Source organism: Trypanosoma equiperdum (genome assembly GCF_001457755.1).
Source record: "Trypanosoma equiperdum strain OVI genome assembly, contig: ctg_1192, whole genome shotgun sequence".
In the NCBI taxonomy this organism is placed as follows: Eukaryota; Euglenozoa; class Kinetoplastea; order Trypanosomatida; family Trypanosomatidae; genus Trypanosoma; species Trypanosoma equiperdum.
Genome location: NW_027123163.1, coordinates 16,351 through 35,321, shown reverse-complemented (window position 1 = coordinate 35,321; position 18,971 = coordinate 16,351). Strand labels below are relative to the sequence as shown.

The following is an 18,971-nucleotide window of genomic DNA, read 5'->3' as shown; positions in this document are numbered from 1 at the left end:
TTTTTTTTTTTTACATTGTGAACATTTTGTGGAACTGGGCTGATGTCGTGGTGTGGTAAGCTTATTGGGACTGCCGCGTTTGTACCGGTTGTCTTTCCCTCAATAGCAGTACTTGACACTCTCAGCAGTCCTATACCGTTTTGGCCGAAATTGGACACATCACCTCCATTCGAGACCGACTGGGTCCAACGTATCGGAGCAGAGTAGTTCGTAACGATATATATTTTTTAAAACAACAACAAAAACAACAAAAACCGACGTGTATTTTGCAGTAATACTGAGGGCTCTGTTATTCCTTTGCAGCTATTTCCTCTCGGGTCGGTCTCTTTTGCGGCGGCCCGTGAGAGGGGGAGATGCCAACGCTTACTGAGATCAGCATGAAGCGAAGTTACCGGCATTCTGGGGACCTATTTGCGGAACGGTAATCTGTTTAACAGGTGAAGGAGGAGCATTTGTGATTGCATATGGTGGAATGTGAAGGTATGCATCTCTCCGCAGTAGCTGGTTAGCGATATGTTCCTTTATGATCTTTGCGGGCTACGGCTGTTTCTTTCTATTGTAAAGAACGTCCGAACGCTCAAGTCACCGGTCTTCACTTACTAGAGATGAGAGGTCACCCAAATTTTCTGAGTAGGTAGAGGCGTTCCCCCCCCCCTGTCACGTTGTGCTCTTATATGTGTATGCGGGTTTGTGGTATCTGTTGTTTTTCGACAGCAAAATGCGCACATATGCGTGTACATGGCTTTTTAATACCTCTCTAAAGGGCGATGTCCTGCTGAAGAGGAACATATGTGGAATGTTTTTGCTAAAAATTTCCAAAGTTCACCACCGCCTCGGGTCACGCCGTTGCGAAGATGTGTGACCGCCACCAGGCAACGGGAATCTGACTTCTCTTTATGGATTTCTAACCGCTATCTGAGAGGGTGTGAGTATATTGCCGGCTCGGCCATGTCAGCTTCTTTACTTCCTGTTATTAGCTTCGCAGTCCATTGAATGGAGGAGACTTTTTTTTTTTCGCACAGGGTCCTCTGTAGGATAATGACAAGTTTGCAAAATTTGTGTGAACTTTCGTTGACCAATCGCACATAGGACTCAGGTATTTCTTAAGTGAACTTTACCTTTGGTGTCAGCGTGACAGTGGTTGTCAGTGGATGCCACCGATTCTCTATCTTTATGTCGTGTGTGTGTGTGGGGGGGAGGCGACAACGGTATGCATCTTTATTGTTTTTTTTTTTTGCCAACCAATTCAGAAGAGGCTTATCACTTATATTTCTCCCTTTCTATGATAAGGTTCTAGTTGCAACATAGTTCTGGTAGCTGCTTATCTGCGTATAAGGAATGTTTGGCAGCGGTTCCGCACCTGACTAACCCCGGCATTGGAACCCTCTCACAACTGCCCATGTACATGTCGTAATTATTACTACCGTTGGGATATTTGTAGTATTAAATTCCTCGCTACCATTATTGTCGTCATCACCGCCGCTACCACGGCCATTGATGTCATTATTTCATCTACCCGTTGTTGACACGCCCTTGTTTTCCTTTGCCATCTTAAAATATTTTGTCCGTCGGGACTGTTCGTCTATGTTTTCCATATTCTGTGTGCACTCCTGTATAGTAAATAAAAAGTCATTTCACTATGGCCATCGACAGGTAAGTGTTTTTTTAAAAAAACTTTTGGTAATCTATCTGAAGTTCCTATGCTTCATATACGCACATTGGTGTGCTGATATGCCTTTTTCTACCCTTGTTGTCCCTTCATTGTTCTATCGTACATTATTTGAAGAGCCAGACATTTGCATGCCTCTGTTGTCGTACATAGACGTATGTGCTCTCCCTTTTTTGAAAATATATATATATATATATATGAGGTGGATTTTCCCCATTCCTCTTTGCATATTCAAATGCTAGTTATGTGTTCACGTTTATATATTGGGAAATACGACGTTCTTATTGTCAACAAAGCATAGTTGGTAATAGGCTTTATAAGGGTCGAATGAGATGTTACACGCCACACACAGGTGTTTTTGATATCATTTGTACGCACCGATGTGGCATTACCTCTACTAGTTTGTTTGGTGGTGAGATGACAACATGGGGTTTCCAAATGTGCCACATTAGCATGTGGCATAATGCTCTATACCAAATCACGAAGCCCTACCACAGAGAGACACTTTTGTGCTAATGTACCCTTCTGTAGCTGAATTTAGTTACTACAACGTTAGAAAGTCGGGATGCAACAATGAAAAGCACGTAACCTAACTATGGTTTCTATCTTTTTCCTTTAAAAGGAAAAAGGGTACTTTGAATATAGAATATTGAGTAATTATTATAGGTTCCTGTAATGGTATTCAATATTATCCGTTTCGATTACCTGGGGATTTAATATGGGTTTGTCGGTTGGGCGGGGAGCTTCCTTGTCAGTGTTCCTTTTTGATGGTCGTGTAGGTGCATCATAACGCTAAAGAATGTGCGCACGGCTTGGTGGATCACGCCCTACGTCAGTGGTGATTCTGCGAAATGCTGCGTTTCCCCCGATCATTTGTTTCTTTTGCATATTCCAATTCTTTTTGTTGCCACAGTTGTAGCGGCTTTGTTCAGTGTTCTTAACATTTTAAATGTGAGTCCCTGGCAACGTGGTTTGGACGCATTTACTTTCTATCAGCGAGGTGTCATGTTTTATTTTGTACTTTGTAACTGGCTGAGCGGACACATATGGAAACTCCTAACTTAGTAGTGGTGTCGGGTAAAAATCTTACCTTCCACGTTAGTTTGTAGCTTCGTTATGGCATCGTGAACAATGGAGTGCTAATGCGTGGTCCGACTGAAGTGTTTGCTGAAGTTGCTTCTAATGTTTAGGGTTAGATGGTCTCACTTATCATTTCTCTTGTTTCGTTTTTTTATTCTCGCACAATTCTCTACTAGGTGTTTTCTATTCCTCATAAGTTCGTGTGTCTGGACTCGCCCACCTGGCAAATAACTGCTTAGCTGCGTTGTTAACAGCGCCTGGTAGTGGGATATCTACTCGTTGAATCAACTCATAACACGACTTCGTGGAGCAATACGGCAAGGTAGTAAACGCTGTCTCCTTCACCGTTTGGCCTTTTGAAAGAAAATCTTCTGGTCTGCCTGTTGCGCGATATGAGATACAGCCGGGTCGCGGGGGGAAAATATATAACAAGGGAACGGTAAAGGATAAGATAAAGACGGATATCATTCTGACTCTCGCGGGTAGTCTGCAATATACATATCGTGCTTCTTACTCTCTCCTCTTTTTCTTTAAAAAAGTTTGTTCTCGAAGGAGGGTCTGACACTTGAAGACGAACGGTTAAATTGCGTTATATACAGGGGGAAAACACGATGGCGTGGCAGTGATGACTCTATTCCCAAAGCCATCGCCCAAAGACAAAGTTAATATTCACTGCTGCGTTGTAGAAAATGACGTGGTAAAGTGTCTGTTGTTAGCAGTGCACTTTTGAAAACGTAAGTTATCTATCTAACTATGCGCGGTGCCGAGGAATAGCTGTTAGATCAGGTGTAACTGAAATACTACCCCTTTGCTAAGAGCTGCTGGACAACCCGAGAGTCACATATTTGGTGTCGCGTTGAATTAACTTACGAATACTTCGTTCGAATAGTGGAAGAGCTCTACCGTGGAGCGCCAATAGACACATCGGCGGAGTTAACTGTGGGAGAGTTTGATTGTTCTACCCAGTGTTCATTATTTATTATGGCTTCCGGGGGGGGGGGATGCGGGTGTGTTGGTATTAGTGTTTTGATGACTACCGTGTGTGCTGCGTTGTATAATGAGCTTTAAAGCGATGTTTAGCGCTTCAGATACTGAAGCAAATATATATATTTGTTCCTGTGTGTGGGGCATTACTTCCCCTGTATGCTCAGTCGACTTTAGTTGTGATTTACAAACAGTTGAACGTGTTGGTGTAGCTGAGGCTCGGTGACAGATATGTCTGTGTAACAATGAGGTGCTCTTGTGGTGTAAACAACCTCTCTCAAATGCATTTCATATTCGAGAAATTTTCTTTTAGACAACAGGGGAATGATTGAGTGAGGAGCCTTAAATATATAAATGCCTTGGTTCCGGAGAGGAAGTCCGAAATTGTATTTTTCAAACCCAGGTTTTTTTTTGGTTGTGTCTGCTATCTTTTCGTTGTTTACCTGCATCCGACGTAATAAATATCGATAAGTGTTTACTTAGTCAACTCTATCGTATGTCTGTGAGGGAACGGAATAAAAATCCCTGGGCTCATGGGCGCCAGCTGGATCTTGACGGTGACGTGACTGTTAGGTGCCAAGCGGACCCACGACTCTGCACAACCGCTGCTATCCGTCGTGGAAAGCTGGTGGAGCCGGTTGATCAAGTGGCGCTCCGTGTAGGTGTGGAAGCTTCAGGTGTTGAAAGTCTCGTCGACGCCCAAGGAATCACCTTTTTTGGAAGTCTAAAAAATGGAATGGAAGTGTTCGTTTCTGGACCTGCCATGTTGGATGCTGCCAAGACGGATAATGATAATAGTGACCTGTTTCTACCGGACGTGTCAGTTGCATGGGCATACGATCCTAGAGTGCTTGAGCACGTTCCCCCCGTTGACCGTGTGCCGGAAACACCCTATCGTTTGCAGCGCGCTGTTGAGGCACTACGCTCGGCGCCGCGTGCTGCTCATTTTTTGCCTATGGAACTGCAAAGTTCTGGAGAAAGGTCCCCTCCTCGTGAAGGTGCGCCTGTGGGAACTGGTGCAACAGCAGGCGAGACGCCGTCCGCGGCGCCCAGCGGAACTCCGTTATGGATTCCGCCCCGTTTAGCAACGCTAGATGAAGTTACATTGTGTCACAATATTCATCGCTACCGATGTTTTATTGAAGAGGGCACAGCATTACTCCCTCCACTTAAGACAGATGTGTATTGCAACGGTAAAACGAGCAGTATAGCGACTCGGTTGTCTGTCGGTGCGGTGGTTGATGCAGCGCGTCGCGCCCTCAGTGGCTCTCCGGCATTTGCTTTTTGCCTTGTTCGCCCTCCGGGACACCATGCCAGCGCTGACACCCCGAGCGGCTTTTGTTTGGTGAATAATGTTGCGATTGCCGCAATGCAGTTGTTGCAAGACTGGCACGTTAAATACGATTGTGGCGTCGGAGGTAGCCGTTCAGTTCCCTCCGAAGAAAGGGATATACCAGAGCGACCTCGCATAGCCATAGTTGACATCGACGTACACCATGGTGAGGGAACTCAGTCATTTGTTGAAGTTGAGCCGCAACTTCTGTACCTCTCTCTTCATCGTTATGACCGAGGTTCTTTTTACCCGTGTGATCCCGCTGGTGCGACCTCCTATGTTGGCCAACATCGTAATATTTGCAACGTCGCTGTTGACACCGCGGCTACCGACCCTGCGCGTTGCGAAGAGGTTATAAGTGATATGCTTTTTGCGCGTGTCGTTGACGATGTGTTTTTACCAAGGTTGGAACAATTCCACCCTAATATCATCCTACTTTCGCTTGGCTTCGACGCCGCGCACGGCGATCCACTTGGGCGGATGGCTGTGGAAGGAGGGTTTGCGTATGTGGTTCGTGCGCTAAAGCGATTTTGCCTGCAGTCGCAAGGGACCATCGGTTTGGTGGCGGTACTAGAGGGTGGGTACTCACCAGAGGGTGTTTCCCGTGGCGTTGTCAGCGTCGCGCACGCCCTGTGTTATCCATTTGACGATGTAGCAGTGGTTAATTATGCACGCCTGCGGACCCCAAAGACATGGATGGAGCTACGCAGTCGTCTTTCCCGGCGGATGGAGGTGCGAACGGATGAAACGGGAGGGGCCACGTCTTTGTCGTCTGGTTTGTCTTCTCAAGGGTTGGGGGATGCTACGTCAACGGAAAGGGCAATAGCGGACGACGACGTGCTTATGGAGCGTCACGTAGCGTGGTGCGACAAGCTTGTTAAACGAGTATTGGCTATACATGCGGAGTCCAATATCATCAAGTGATCGTTACCTATACCTTTTATTGTTTGAAATCGAGCGCACGCTTTCGATTATTATTATTATTATTTTTACTGCCTATCGCAGAACGTTTTCCTTTGCGGCGCTATTTCCTTGGTGCCCGTGCGAAGAGCACGTCGAGTACACCCAACTGTGCTCTTGTCGTGCATATGGCGTTGTCTGTCGCAATATTACCCACACTTCTCTCCGGGGCATCCTGTAATATGGTAGAGCTGGCGACATTAGATTCACAAAGAAACACATCTTATATTTCTGCGTTTGTTCCTTACTCTTTTAGCGCTGGTGCAGCTTTGAGTCAAACGGGCTATTGCCTCCATGATCGAATGCTGCTGCAAACTTCATCGCCGTAAATCTTTTTTTCTCTTCTGGATATGAAGGAAAATCTCAGGGGAATGATGCTACGGGCGTTGGTTGATAGAAACACCAAATCACTCCAGCTGAGGGGGTGATAAGAGCTTTCTTTTTTTTTTTTTTGTGGCGGGACATGCCGGGCCCCTTTTCAGACCTTCCCCATATACTGTGAAATCAACCCTTTCAATAAAATTATTTCCTGAGTGATTTTTTTTAACTTGTATTTTGCGTGATTTTTGTTTGTTCGAGAACTAATATCTAATCAACCGTACGTACCGATACACTCTGTCTGGCCTTCTTGCCCTCCTTTAGAGCACATTTTGCACTGCAGAACTGTATTTAGTCTCTGTGTTTTCTGCTGTCTTTGGCCTTGAGTACAGATTGACATCGGATATCCAAGGCAGACGTGCTCGCAAATCTGCACATCGGAGTGGGATATCTTGTCGTTATTATCGTGTTCTATGATACGCCGCCAGCTCTTGTTTTCTGGTTTTATTCGCGCTGTGTTAAAAGTGTATACAAGTGGAACTGTTAGTCAAACACCAATCAGGAGTGTAACGATAATGAGCGGTAGCTCCCTTGCTTGTAACCGCGATGTAAGCCTCACAATCGGTGACGTTACAGTTCCCGTTCCTGCGAACGTTTCTCACCCAGAGAGGGTTACGTGGGTCTTGCCGGGTGACACCACCAACAGCGGTGCTTTTCACATCGGCGAAGACGCTGCGGACGAACTGTCATTGGATGTAGGGGATATGTTCTTTCATTTAGGAGACAATGCCACACGCCAATACCTACGCTGGATCTGTCAGAAGGAACTCCTTAAACAGGACATGTGCCTAACAGGGGAGCCTGGTCCTGCGCTGCGGTGGCTGGTGTTGCTGTACTCTCGACTCACACGTCGCGAAGTGCAGTGTGTGTCCCTCAATCGTGACACAAACGAGGGTGATCTCGGCCAACGGCGGGAAATTCGTAACGGAACGCTCTCTTATGAGGATCAGAGCGTTGTCATCGCTGCCCGCGAAGGACAACTGCTATTGTTAGAGGGGTTGGAGAGGGTAGAACGGAATGTACTTCCAGTGATAAATAACTTGTTGGAGAACCGCGAAATGCATCTTGAGAATGGGATGGTGCTGATCCACCCAGAGCGGTATGATAAGATTTTCAACGAGGCACTCTGTGAGGAACTGAAAGGAGGTAGGCAAGATGCTAACGTGGAAGGTGGCATTGGTAACCAAATCCCGCAGGCGGTTCACGCGAAGTTGCAGCGTATGGGGTTTATTCGCGTGTCGGAAAGTTTTCGTGTCATTGGGATCACTGCCCCAGTTCCCCCGTATGATGGTACACCACTGGATCCGCCGCTTCGTTCACGGTTTCAATGCTTGTATGTTGACCTTCCTCCACCCACCCTGGCAGCGACAAACGTTACCAATATGGCGCCTGGTGGTCGTGCAAGAGGTGTTTTTGAATCGTTGCTTAAACTGCGCGCTTCCATCGAGGAGATGAATGCGCGCACGCGGGGATTCACCTCTGGCGGTACCCAGGGCCGCGACAGCGCTGTTGGTGGTTGTGTGTCTTCGCTTTGCGGGCTGCAGACCATTGGAAGTTACGAGGTGGCTCAAGTCTTCCGACAGTTTATGCTATTTCCTGATGTTCCAGTGAGTGAGTTGTTACTACGATCCTTCCCGTGGACGCTATATGCACAACAAACTGGTTCGGGTAGTGGCACCTATGAAGAGTCGATGAGACGCCTTCGAGATTACGAAAGGGTGCTAGCCGCGTGTGACATTGGTACTCCCCTGTCAAACCATATTTGCCACCATAGTGATGTCAGCGTACGGGATAGTGGCAAACCAACAGATCACTGTACGCATGAAGATTGCGCTGTTCGTTCTTCAAAGCATTATAATGATGTTGTGTTTATAGACAATGTTCGTGTTGCAAAGTCGAAGGTGTTGGCCGTGTTGCAGCACCCTGTGGTGGTAGGCGACGCTTGTGTCGACGGGATGAAGGGGAAATATCAACTTCCGTTATATTTGGGTGAATTTGCTCTCAAATCATCGCGTGGTGGGCCTTCATCGCCTTCTAGTGGTAGAAAGTGGAGAACGGTTGATGTGAAAGTGTACTGTAGCAGTTCGAGCACAGTCTTTACACCAGGACATGTTCACGTTTTACAGTCCATGTTGCAGTTGCACATTGCGGGGCGGCATATCTTGCTGCTGGGATCCAGTGGAAGTGGCAAAACGACGTTGCTCCACGAATTTGCGCGCCTTCTTGGTTACCAGACGGAGACTATGTACCTCTATGCGGATATGACGATCAAAGACCTTTTTCAGAGACGAGCTACCGATTCGGTAAGTGGTGACACGGTGTGGCAGAACAGTGCACTCGTTGACGCAGCACTCAACGGTCGCATGGCTGTACTTGATGGAATTGATAAAATGCCTTTAGGGATGCTCAGTTCGCTGCAGCAACTCCTTATTGACGGGAGCACCTCACTCTGCGACGGGTCCGTGCTGAAATCGTTCAAGGAGTATGGGATCATTAAGGAGAAGCTGCGCGCCACCGAAGAGGAAATGAAGGCACGTCGCATATTTCCCATACATCCTTCATTCCGTGTGGTGGGTACAGCGCGATTTCCTGCGCTTAACAGCAATGGGACAGGCAACAAAGTGTGGCAAAACCAATGGCGCGTTACACACGATGTCACCGAGCTGTTTGGGGTTGTCCAAATGCCGTCATGTTCGCAGTCGTTATTTCGTGCCATTCTCCTTCGCGTGGCTGAGTTGGAGTTGCAATTTTGTGGGAACGAAAAGGTAGACGGTATCCGCGCCTCAGTGGGCCCTGAGGGCGGGATATCATCAGGATTGAAGCGTGATGTGGATACCCTGCTGCGGCTGCGTGATGAACTTGAGCGATTACAAGTCACGGAACCAAAAACGCCGCAGCTAAGCCTTCGACAGCTGCTAAACCTTACCCGCTTTCGCGTTCGTTATCCTGATGACTTTAACATTAGTGTTGAATCTACGCTGCTACTCCCACTGCTGAGTTCATTGGTAGCAGAAAAAGTGCGTCAGGTGATGCAGATTTGTGGATTTACCTGTACGAGTGGGCTCGCGGAACGCAAGCAGGATCCACTGCGATCATCATCCGTTTCAAAGAGTAGCATGGGGGAAACGTTGAACTGCCATTCCCTTAAAGAGTTCCTACTCCCCTGTGACCCAACTATTCCTAATGCTGGCGCCGGTAAAGCTGAAGGAATTGAAGTATCTCGTGTCTTTGGATTGGGTGATAAACCTATTCTCCGCATCAACCGCAATTACGGAGCGAAGGAGAAGGCCATGGTACCGCACGTGCCACACTTTCACCCCAACCCTGTTCATGAGTCCGTCATTGTGTGGCTCGCTAAACAGTACGCCGTGGGGAACAACATTCTCCTAATAGGGAACCAAGGTGTTGGCAAAAACAAGGTTGTCGATGCCTTTCTCGCACGCGTTGGTACCCCTCGGGAGTATATTCAGCTACATCGAGACACCACAGTCGGTAGCCTTACTATCAATCCCACAGTCGAGAACGGTCGAGTTGTATGGGCAGACTCACCACTAGTACGGGCGGTGCAGCAGGGACACTGCCTTGTTGTTGATGAAATTGACAAGGCACCCGTAGAGGTGGTACAAGTGCTAAAAGGACTCATCGAGGATCACGAGATGAGGCTCCGCGATGGACGGCAAATACTTGGTCCACGTGCGCACGTCGTACGATTTAGCATTTCTTCCAGTGATTACGGATCTAGCGAACAAAAAAATATCATTAACATGCACCCTGATTTTCGAGTCATTGTGTTGGCAAACCCGCCCGGTTTTCCATTCCACGGCAATGACTTCTACCGGGAATGTGGCGACTTATTTGCACCGTCTGTGATGCTCAATGCCGATGCCCACTCGCAGTTGCAGGTTCTGAGAGCGTATGGCGTGAACATTCCAGATGCTCTGCTGATGAGCCTTATTGAATGTTTTCAACGTCTTCAAACCGATTTTGAGGAAGGGAACATTACTTACCCTTTTTCGTTACGGGAGCTCATCGCTGTTGTAAGGCACATGTCAATGTTCCCAGGTGATGGCGTGTACGCAGCTCTAAATAATATCTTCAACTTCGACGTGTTTGACGAAAATACACTGCGTCTTGTTCGCAATGTACTACGGCTGCATTTGGATCCACTGGTACAGTTTGGTGGAATGCAGAAGCTGTTACCTTTGCGTACCAGCCGAGCTGTGCCACTGCGGCCTTCACCATCGCTGATTCACATGTCGGCGAAATCACCGGCGTTTTTGCCGTTAAAACTGGGGGAAGTAGTAATGTCTCTACCAGTGCGACGGCTCACGGATTTGGAGTGTGGTGGTGCAATAAACTGGAAGTCTGCTCCTGTTTGGTGTGAATCATATAATGCCACGGACTTCGCCGCAGATGTTTCGGCGAACGGTGGGCTCGTCGGTTTTAGTGAATGGACTACAGCAACAAGGCTACCATTTCTGCAACAGGGCGACCGCGTGATTCGTGTAGCCGTGGAAGCTCCTGAGTGCGTGGTGGGGGAGTCCAAGAGTGTTGCCGTCCTTTTTACCCGCCAGCATGTGCTTCGAGAGGAAATGAACGGCAGCAGCAGTCCCCTCGCAACAACAGAGATTTTCTTAGCTATTGCGAGTCTGCCGTCTGTTGCGTCCATTGCGGCTACTGCGGTGGGTCGGAAGCGTCTTGCCGCAGGGCAGGTACAGTTACTTAACTTAACGGACTTATTGCCTCTTAACTCCCTTCCGTCTTCTTCATTACGTTTCCTCGGCACCGAGGCGAGCGGCATTTTAGCCTCTCAGGCCCTCAAGGAGTCTTCGCATGGTGCGTTTGGGACATCGCCTTCATTTGTTGAAGTTGCATGTGCATCCTCAGGATCGATTTTGCTTGCCGATGCGTCCGCGCTTGGTTTGTGCTCAACGTCAACTGCATTACCACGAGGGCAAGTCAGAGGTCAGGGTGACGCAGCTGGTGATAAACTGTTGGGATCGGTGCTGGTTGTGCATTTGATGCCACCCTCCAGTGATGTCGCACTCACTCGGCACACTGTTTGCCCGGGATGTAACCTAGTTGCCATGACGCGACCGCGCGAACCGGAGTTGTACGTGTGGTCGAACGGGCACCGTGTCGGTGTAACCCTTCCTGCGGAGGATATTCGGGGAATTCACTTCTTTGCGAACAACTATGCTTCTGTCCACCTGAGTAAGTCTGAGTCGACGTTTTGCGGTGTGATGAAGCTTTCATTAATGTCTGATGGCGTGGCGACAGCAAGTCTTTGTTTGCTTCCCAATGAAATAAATGGAGTTGTAGTAGGATTAACGGGAACGAAAGAACCGACGCCTACTGAGGCAGCCATGGGGCCCGTCACACCGGAGGAACTCCAGGGTGCTATCATCGTCGCAGGTGCTGGCAGTGATAGTGAGAAAGAAGGCGTTTTGTACACCATGGTTGAGAGTTACTCTTCTCGATCGCAGTCGTGGTCGATGCGCACCTTTGCCAATCCCAGCATTTCCCCTGCTGTGTGTTCTGACTTGAATCACCATGGAACAATAGGTATCGACCGTGTGCACAAACAACTTGTGGTCGCCAGCGGTAGCGACGGAGTTGACACTTGCGGTTCTCTATTTGCCGTCGATTATCATCATCATACTGTTCGCCATTTCGCTCCCACGCCAACAACATCCTCACGTTCATCGTCGGTGAAACCTTCCTATCCTTGTTTTTCCCTCGACGAGGTTGCGGGTAACATTCTTCGATATGATGAAGTGAATCGGCAGCTGTTGATAGGTGACCTCGTAGCTGAACGGGTGGAATGTCGCCATCGCCAACTCTCCGCTTTGCTCCAAGGGTCCGTAAAACAAGTTGGGGCGGCAGCTGCCACACCTCAGGGGAAACTTAGCATGTCCTACTGTACATCGCGCTATGCGGCATCTAATAACCTGAAACATGGTCGTGAGGATAATGAAGAACATCACGGTGGCAACACATACGCCGGCGGTACGGGTGGGACTGATACTGCAGGCCTCGGCGGACTTGTTGGCCCGTACCGTCTTGACAAGGGCTGGCCGGTTCACCAAGTATCGCCCGAAGCTAAGCAGCAGGTTCCACAACATATAATAGAGGAAGCGAGACGCATGGGAAGGGTAGCACTGCAGGAGCGCTTGCGGGAAATTGGTATGACCTCCACGGAGTACGAGCGGTACGGTGCGCTGCAGGGGCGGGTGCGTGCCCCTGTGGCGATATTGAGGAGTATGTTAAGTGGCCTTAAAGCTGCGGAAGGTGAACGCGTGTGGCTGCGTGGCCAAACGGACGGAGTATGGGATGACAGTAAGATTGTAGAGGGCATCGTTGGGGAGCGTAACATCTACAAACGGCGCGCCGACTATGCTGACGCCAGCCCCTTTCAGCTCAAGCGAAAGAAGCGTCTCTTGTTTGTGCTAGATGTAAGTGCCAGTATGTACCGGTTTGAAGGGATGGATCAGAGGCTCACGAAGTTGCTCGAATCCACGGTGATGGTTATGGAGGCGTTCACTGGCTACGAAGAAAAAATTGACTATGCCATGGTAGGTCACAACGGGGACAGTGCGTGTATTGAGCTTGTACCCTTTGGCAAGCCACCGACTAACCAAAAGGAAAGGGCGGAAGTATGCCAACGTATGGTTGCCCACGCACAGTACTGCTGGTCAGGCGACAATACCGTCCAAGCGATGCGGCAGAGTATTGAGCTCGTCACGGCGGAGAAGGGTGAGGCGTACCTTGTTTTCGTGATTAGCGATGCAAACCTCTCACGATACGGGATTGAGCCCGGCGAGCTCGGTGAGATTATGGAAAGCAATCAAGAAGTACAAATGTTCTGCATTTTTATTGCCACTTTGGGCGAACAGGCGCTGAACCTGAGGGAGAAACTGCCAAGTGGACACGGCTTTGAATGTATGGACACACAGGCTCTCCCACACATCCTTAAACAAATATTCTTGTCTGTCAACCTCCTTTAATTTCGCGTGATGGCGCCGCTTGGCACGCGGTAGATGACATTGTAATTGGAGAGATACATGGAAGCATGGTTTCAGGTGGTGGCAGTGTTGGTGACCTTGCGGCATCTCCAGATGTTGATTGTTCAGTTAGTGGATTCATTTTTTTGTTTATTTTTCAGGAAAATTTCACGGGTGTTGAATGTCGGGCCAGGTACCTCAGGTTTACTTGTTAACATTGTGCCAGACTTCCCCTCGTTAGTTCAACTGCTTACAACTCAATTCTGTATATCAAATTTGCTAGTATGATATACCTCCACCCATGCCGTTTCCTTTTTTAACATCTTCTTTTGTTTTTATTTTTATTTGCGTTTGATGCTGTTCGTCCAGTGACAACGAGGAAAATATATACTCTTCCAACAGTAGTCAGGTCGACTACGGACGTATTAACTTATTTTGCTCCACATTTAAGATTTGTTGTGGCTCCTGCTCGCATGGAAAGCATGTGGCAGTGTACCTCACATTTAGGTTGGGCGCGGGCATTTGTCTGCGTTCTTAACACATCAGCACAGTTGTAATCTTCTGTTTGATTTGAGCAAGCCTGCAGGAACAAGCACGTCGTTGATGTGCCACATTTCTGTTTTTCCAGTTATCACGCGCTATATGATAAAGACACCCCTTTTGATTCATTTCCTTCATCTGAATTGGTGTTTCCCGCCCTTGTTAAATTAGTTTACGTGCCATATCACTACTGTCCAGCTGCGTCTTTTTTTCCCCCCTTGTTTCTTCTGTTAGTGGCTCTGGTCGCTTATTCGCTCCCGTATCACATAGCTACGAGGGCGTAATGGGGTCAAAGGAGGACCAAGTGGAAGAAATACGACGGTTACTGCGCTTCAGCTCTGGGGGAGCGGACCCATTTGCTGTGCTGCAGTTGGATCCGCAGACGTGTGAAGTCGCGGACGTTAATCGCAGTTTCCGCCGTATTGTGCTCAAAGTGCACCCAGATAAGTGCACAGTTGAGAAGGCCGCTGATGCATTTCACATAGCTGAGAGTGCACACAAGATGTTAAGTAATGAAGGTGTTCTTATTCGCCTGAAGGTCGCGCACCAGAGGAAGAAGGAAAGGGAAGCAGCACTGAAGGAGGAAGAAGTTCGGCGTAAGGCTCGCGAGGAAGTAAGTGGTGGCACAGCTGGACTGGGTTCCTCTGAGGACCCCAACTTGAGTCCGGCGGAGCGGCAGAGGAGGCGCCGACGCGAACAAGTCGTGGAGCAGCAGTTAGAGGCCACCCGGCTCGCCGAGGAGGCGGCGCGGAAGAAGCAGCGTTTGGAGCGCGAGGCGAAAGAAAAAGCGGAGCTGGCTGCAGAGCTTGAACGACAGCGAAAAGAGTGGAAAGATTTAAACCTTTTCTGAGGTAGCGCGTTCGTTTACCGACGCGAAGTGGGAACTGAAACATTCAACATGTCACGTGGCGATTTCGCATGAGTACACTAGTGTATCTTGCGGATGATTATGACGGTCAAGAATGCCACTAGCACCGAGTCGTTTTGCACGGCATTGAGACTTTGTAAGAGTGGGTACGACCCTGTTGATAGCGTAGGGGTCTTGGAAGTGTCGAGCATGACCTGTTCTGTACCTCAGTGAATCCGTGACACGTGGTGCATGGAATGTCAGTGGCGACGCCGCAAGGTAACGCGCACCATTTGTGCGTGCTTTGGCGTGTAGACGGTCGCGTAATTCCATGTCTCTCGAGTTTACTTCTTGTAATATTACTTTACGTTTATTAGGTTACCTTCCTTGTACTTGGTTGAGACAATACCACCTGCTGTGGCATTGGCTGCCTCTAACATGCTCAATTTTTTTGCTTTGTTTTTCTTCCCGTTTTCTTTCAGGCACGGTGTTGCGGTGCAAGCGGACAAAAGATTGTGGGTGTCTCCGCTTTTGTTTTTTCTATTCTTTCCCACTCTTTGTGTTGTAGTTTTCCACCATATTTTTTTGTCGCGAAGAGGGCATTGTACCTCCATAAGAGGTGGGAAAACTGTTGAGGAATAGGAAAAAGGAACTGCAAAGTGGTGGTGAGACTTTGATAGCTGAGGTGGAAATTATTCAAATAAGGTGAAACTTGTGACGACACAGCCTAAGGAGGTAAAAATTCCAGTGAGTTACCGCGTTTGTCGTCTTGTTCTGCCGGGTCAGCTCACAGTGTGACATTCAATATCACAAAAAATTACATTCATTAATTCTCTTTTAGAATTACGTGGCCAATGCCGCACAAGGGGTGCAATAAATGTTCTGCCTCAAAGGCGAACAACGAGTCCAGCGAGGACGAACGTTCGCCGGACAACAAAATTGTATTTCTCAGGATGCGTCTGGCGGCGTCGGAGAGCCGAAACACTTCCTCGTATCGCGAAGCATGGCCACCGGCGGAGGACTCGCTGAGAAGCAGCCAGTTGCGGGAAGTTGACACTTTTGGTGATGAATGGGAGGACGTTGAACACACCGCATCGGAGAGCTTAGTATCTCAGTCTTTCAGGGACTTGCCTTGTAACTTTGATAACCCTAAGTATGGCAAGTACGTGCCGAAGCAGTCTGCGGAAACTGGTCGTCCCCGCCTCGTAAAGTCAACACCACAATTTGTTGCGGGTACGACCTTCGAACGCTACCCCTCAACGGACCTGGAGTCAACTGTGCATACGCTGCCCGCCGTGCCCATCAATGAATCCAGGAACTCGCGCTCCGAGTCGAATGGCAACGCGAAGCTAGTGCTACCACCACCGGTAGAGGGCGACGTGAAGGAGTCAGGTGTGCTGCCCCAATGTATCCGCAGCAATAAAACCAAAGTGACGATGAAGCGCCGCTGTTCCTGGGATAACTTATTTCACACAGCAACCGGAGATCGTGGACCTCAGCAGGCTCTTGTGCCCGATTCAGATCGTGTCACCGCGGTCACCACGAACGAGGATCAGATCGCTTCCCAACCCCAGATGCAGATGATGCCGCCGCTCAGAATTTCGCTTCGCTTGCAGCCATCTGGCCGCAGTGGGTGTGTGTTTCTAGGCGCACGTGGTGGGGGAGATTTTACGGTCCCTAAGCCCCCTGTTGTCCGCAAGTTGATTCTACCCCCGTTGCGGCGGGGTGGAGGGACACCTCAGTTTGATATGGCGGGTGCGGCACCCACAGGTATCGACTCCGAAGTGGGAAAAGGTTGTGTGGAGGAGGAGGAGGAGGAGGAAGAAGAAGAGGGGGAAGAGGGATCATTAAATGGCACGCTGTCAGAGGAGGTGAACATTACTCTTGCTGCTGTGCCGTCACTGGATGTCACCGGGGAATCAAATGCGGCGGACGTTACGGCCTCCTTCTGGGTGATACCGGTGCTTGTGCTCGGACGGAAAGAAGAAGTGCAACGAAGCCGGCTTCGGCGTTACGAAGTCGATGAGCGCGCGAAGATACTTAACCTTCTTGTGAACGCTCACAAGGTTTTCGTCACTCGGTCAGTAAAGGCAACGTGGGATACGTTAACTACTTATTCTTCCTATTCCCTTTCTAGCTCTGAGAGGCGTGTGGAATGGGCACCAAAAGAAAACAAGCAACTGGTTGCTCCAGTTGTCGGTCTCCCACGTGTCAGTGAAGGTGCTATGGAGGGCAACGACATTTTGGCTCCTCAACATCTGGAAGGTTCCAAAGGGGAACACGTTTGGGGGGTTTAAGGCATCCGGAACACTGTTAATCAGGTACTAACCGACACTACTTGCACCAATGCGGATTCTTCCGTAACCATTCTGAGGCACAGAAGGCGCATTACGGGTCCCCTGTGAGATGTGTGTTACTTATGTGATTGACGGGGATGCTGCTGAAAAAAGAAAAATTGCCGGACACTTCACATGGCAGTGGGCGCTTCTCTTCTGCATCGCTGGAGGGAACATCGATAAAGGACGTGTTGCTAATATTGCTCGTTTTTTTCTTTTTTGCTACTTACTATTGAGCGTTCATACTGCAAACGCACGAATCTGCGGAAGTAATTGACAAGAGTTGGGATTAAAAAACAACAACAACCTTACATGCATTGTTTGCTCAGCGGACGCTATCTCTAGCCGCGCATTACTGCCATTGTTATTGCTTTTTGCACCGAGTTCTAACTCCAGTAGGAGTGTGCTGTATGTTATTAATATTATTATGTTACGTTGCGTGTACTAGTATTTTTTTTGTGCATATATGTATTCATTATGCCCCATTGTTTGCTGGCCTTCCGATTCACTAGAGCTTTTCTTTTTTGCTCCGCTCAGTGCCTTTGTTTCACTACTGGTGAAAAAGTGAATTTTGGTGCGCGGGGGAGAGGGAGGGAGATAAATTGGAAGAAAATTTCCAACAGTGATTCTACAAATATAAAAATGTGTAGTTTACTTTCTTTTTAAAGACTTTTTTCTATTTTTTTTTCTTTGTGTATATTTCCATTTATTTTTATTTTTTAAATTTTTGTGTGTATTGAGCAGCCCCGTAGTGCCCGCAGTTACTGCTTGCACAATTTTGTATTTTCTTTTGATTTCCCCTTTCTTACTCTGTAGTGGGCAACCGTCTAACATCGTTCTTTCACTTATTGGTGCCCTTAGTTCCTCTCCTTTAACTTGCTTATTTTCGTCACCCAATGGCAGAAATGCGTAATTGTAGCCCGCGCACAACTCCCCATTACATTTCCCTCATACCATATTATTATCTATTATTTTGTCCTTATTTTTTATTCCCTCGTAACTCAGGGTGTTTGGCTGCCGCTGCAGCCTTTTTTTTTGTTTTTACTGTTCGTTACGACGTATGAGGTGAGGGAAAGTAGAGGGACGTACCTCGTCTGTCAATATCGTCGCATATGTACGAATGCGTGTAAACACGTAATTATAAAACTATGTGCTGAACCAATCACGCCTTTTATAGCCTCTAGAGGATGTGCCGGGCAGTTTTCGCACCATTTTTCCGGAGGTGCAGGCAATTTATTTATTTTATTTTTGTGTGTGTTTTGTTTCAGTTTCCCTCTTTTTGATCCGCTGGCACATGTCCGGAGTGCCTACATTACGTTTAACCAGTGGCGCCTGAAAGGAGATGTGTGAGAACAGAATGATTTTCAACGTGTGTGTGAATAGGTAAAAAATCGTTGGTAGCTCAGATATGCACACGACTGTATTTAATTGTTTAGATTTTGTGTTTCTGTTTTTGTTATTATTACAGCATGGTGGTGGCAATAGAGGCGGAGGACATCCGTATTTTCATACGTAACTTTTCACTGACCCTCCTCCCCTACCTTACTCTCCGTATTATCCACTAACAGTATTACATGAGTGGGAACGTGAAGGGGCGGATCGGTATTAACGCGCTTCAGCAGGGAGGTGAGGGCATCAAGAAGTAGCCTGATTTCTTTCCTTGACGTTATCCTCGTACGAGGCTGCAGTCAAAAAAAAAAATTGTTGACAGCATATCAAAACAATGAAACACATTTTCATATCCAACAACTTGTGCTCCCTGGTTCTTGTTGGTTCCTCTTTTTCACACTCAGGAAGCCCAGACGAGTGATTAAAAGGTCTTGGAGATATACACGGAACT

The 18,971-nt window shown here is 48.1% G+C and overlaps 4 protein-coding genes across 4 annotated transcripts; all 4 read left to right on the top strand.

Annotated features, from left to right (window-relative positions):
- Positions 1-4,229: 4,229 nt before the first annotated feature.
- TEOVI_000699700 (histone deacetylase 4) lies at positions 4,230-5,990 on the top strand (the record flags this gene model as incomplete). Its single annotated transcript, XM_067220630.1, has 1 exon — positions 4,230-5,990. The coding sequence occupies one exon, from the start codon at positions 4,230-4,232 to the stop codon at positions 5,988-5,990; it is 1,761 nt and encodes a 586-aa protein (XP_067076731.1).
- An 827-nt stretch (positions 5,991-6,817) lies between these two features.
- Positions 6,818-13,411, top strand: TEOVI_000699600 (AAA domain (dynein-related subfamily)/von Willebrand factor type A domain containing protein, putative; the record flags this gene model as incomplete). Its single annotated transcript, XM_067220629.1, has 1 exon — positions 6,818-13,411. One exon carries the CDS (start codon positions 6,818-6,820, stop codon positions 13,409-13,411), a length of 6,594 nt encoding a protein of 2,197 aa, XP_067076730.1.
- Positions 13,412-14,231: 820 nt separating this feature from the next.
- On the top strand, positions 14,232-14,798 carry TEOVI_000699500 (chaperone protein DNAj, putative; the record flags this gene model as incomplete). The annotated part of the gene is made up of 1 exon (XM_067220628.1): positions 14,232-14,798. One exon carries the CDS (start codon positions 14,232-14,234, stop codon positions 14,796-14,798), a length of 567 nt encoding a protein of 188 aa, XP_067076729.1.
- Positions 14,799-15,649: 851 nt separating this feature from the next.
- Positions 15,650-17,092, top strand: TEOVI_000699400 (uncharacterized protein; the record flags this gene model as incomplete). Its single annotated transcript, XM_067220627.1, has 1 exon — positions 15,650-17,092. The coding sequence occupies one exon, from the start codon at positions 15,650-15,652 to the stop codon at positions 17,090-17,092; it is 1,443 nt and encodes a 480-aa protein (XP_067076728.1).
- Positions 17,093-18,971: the final 1,879 nt, after the last annotated feature.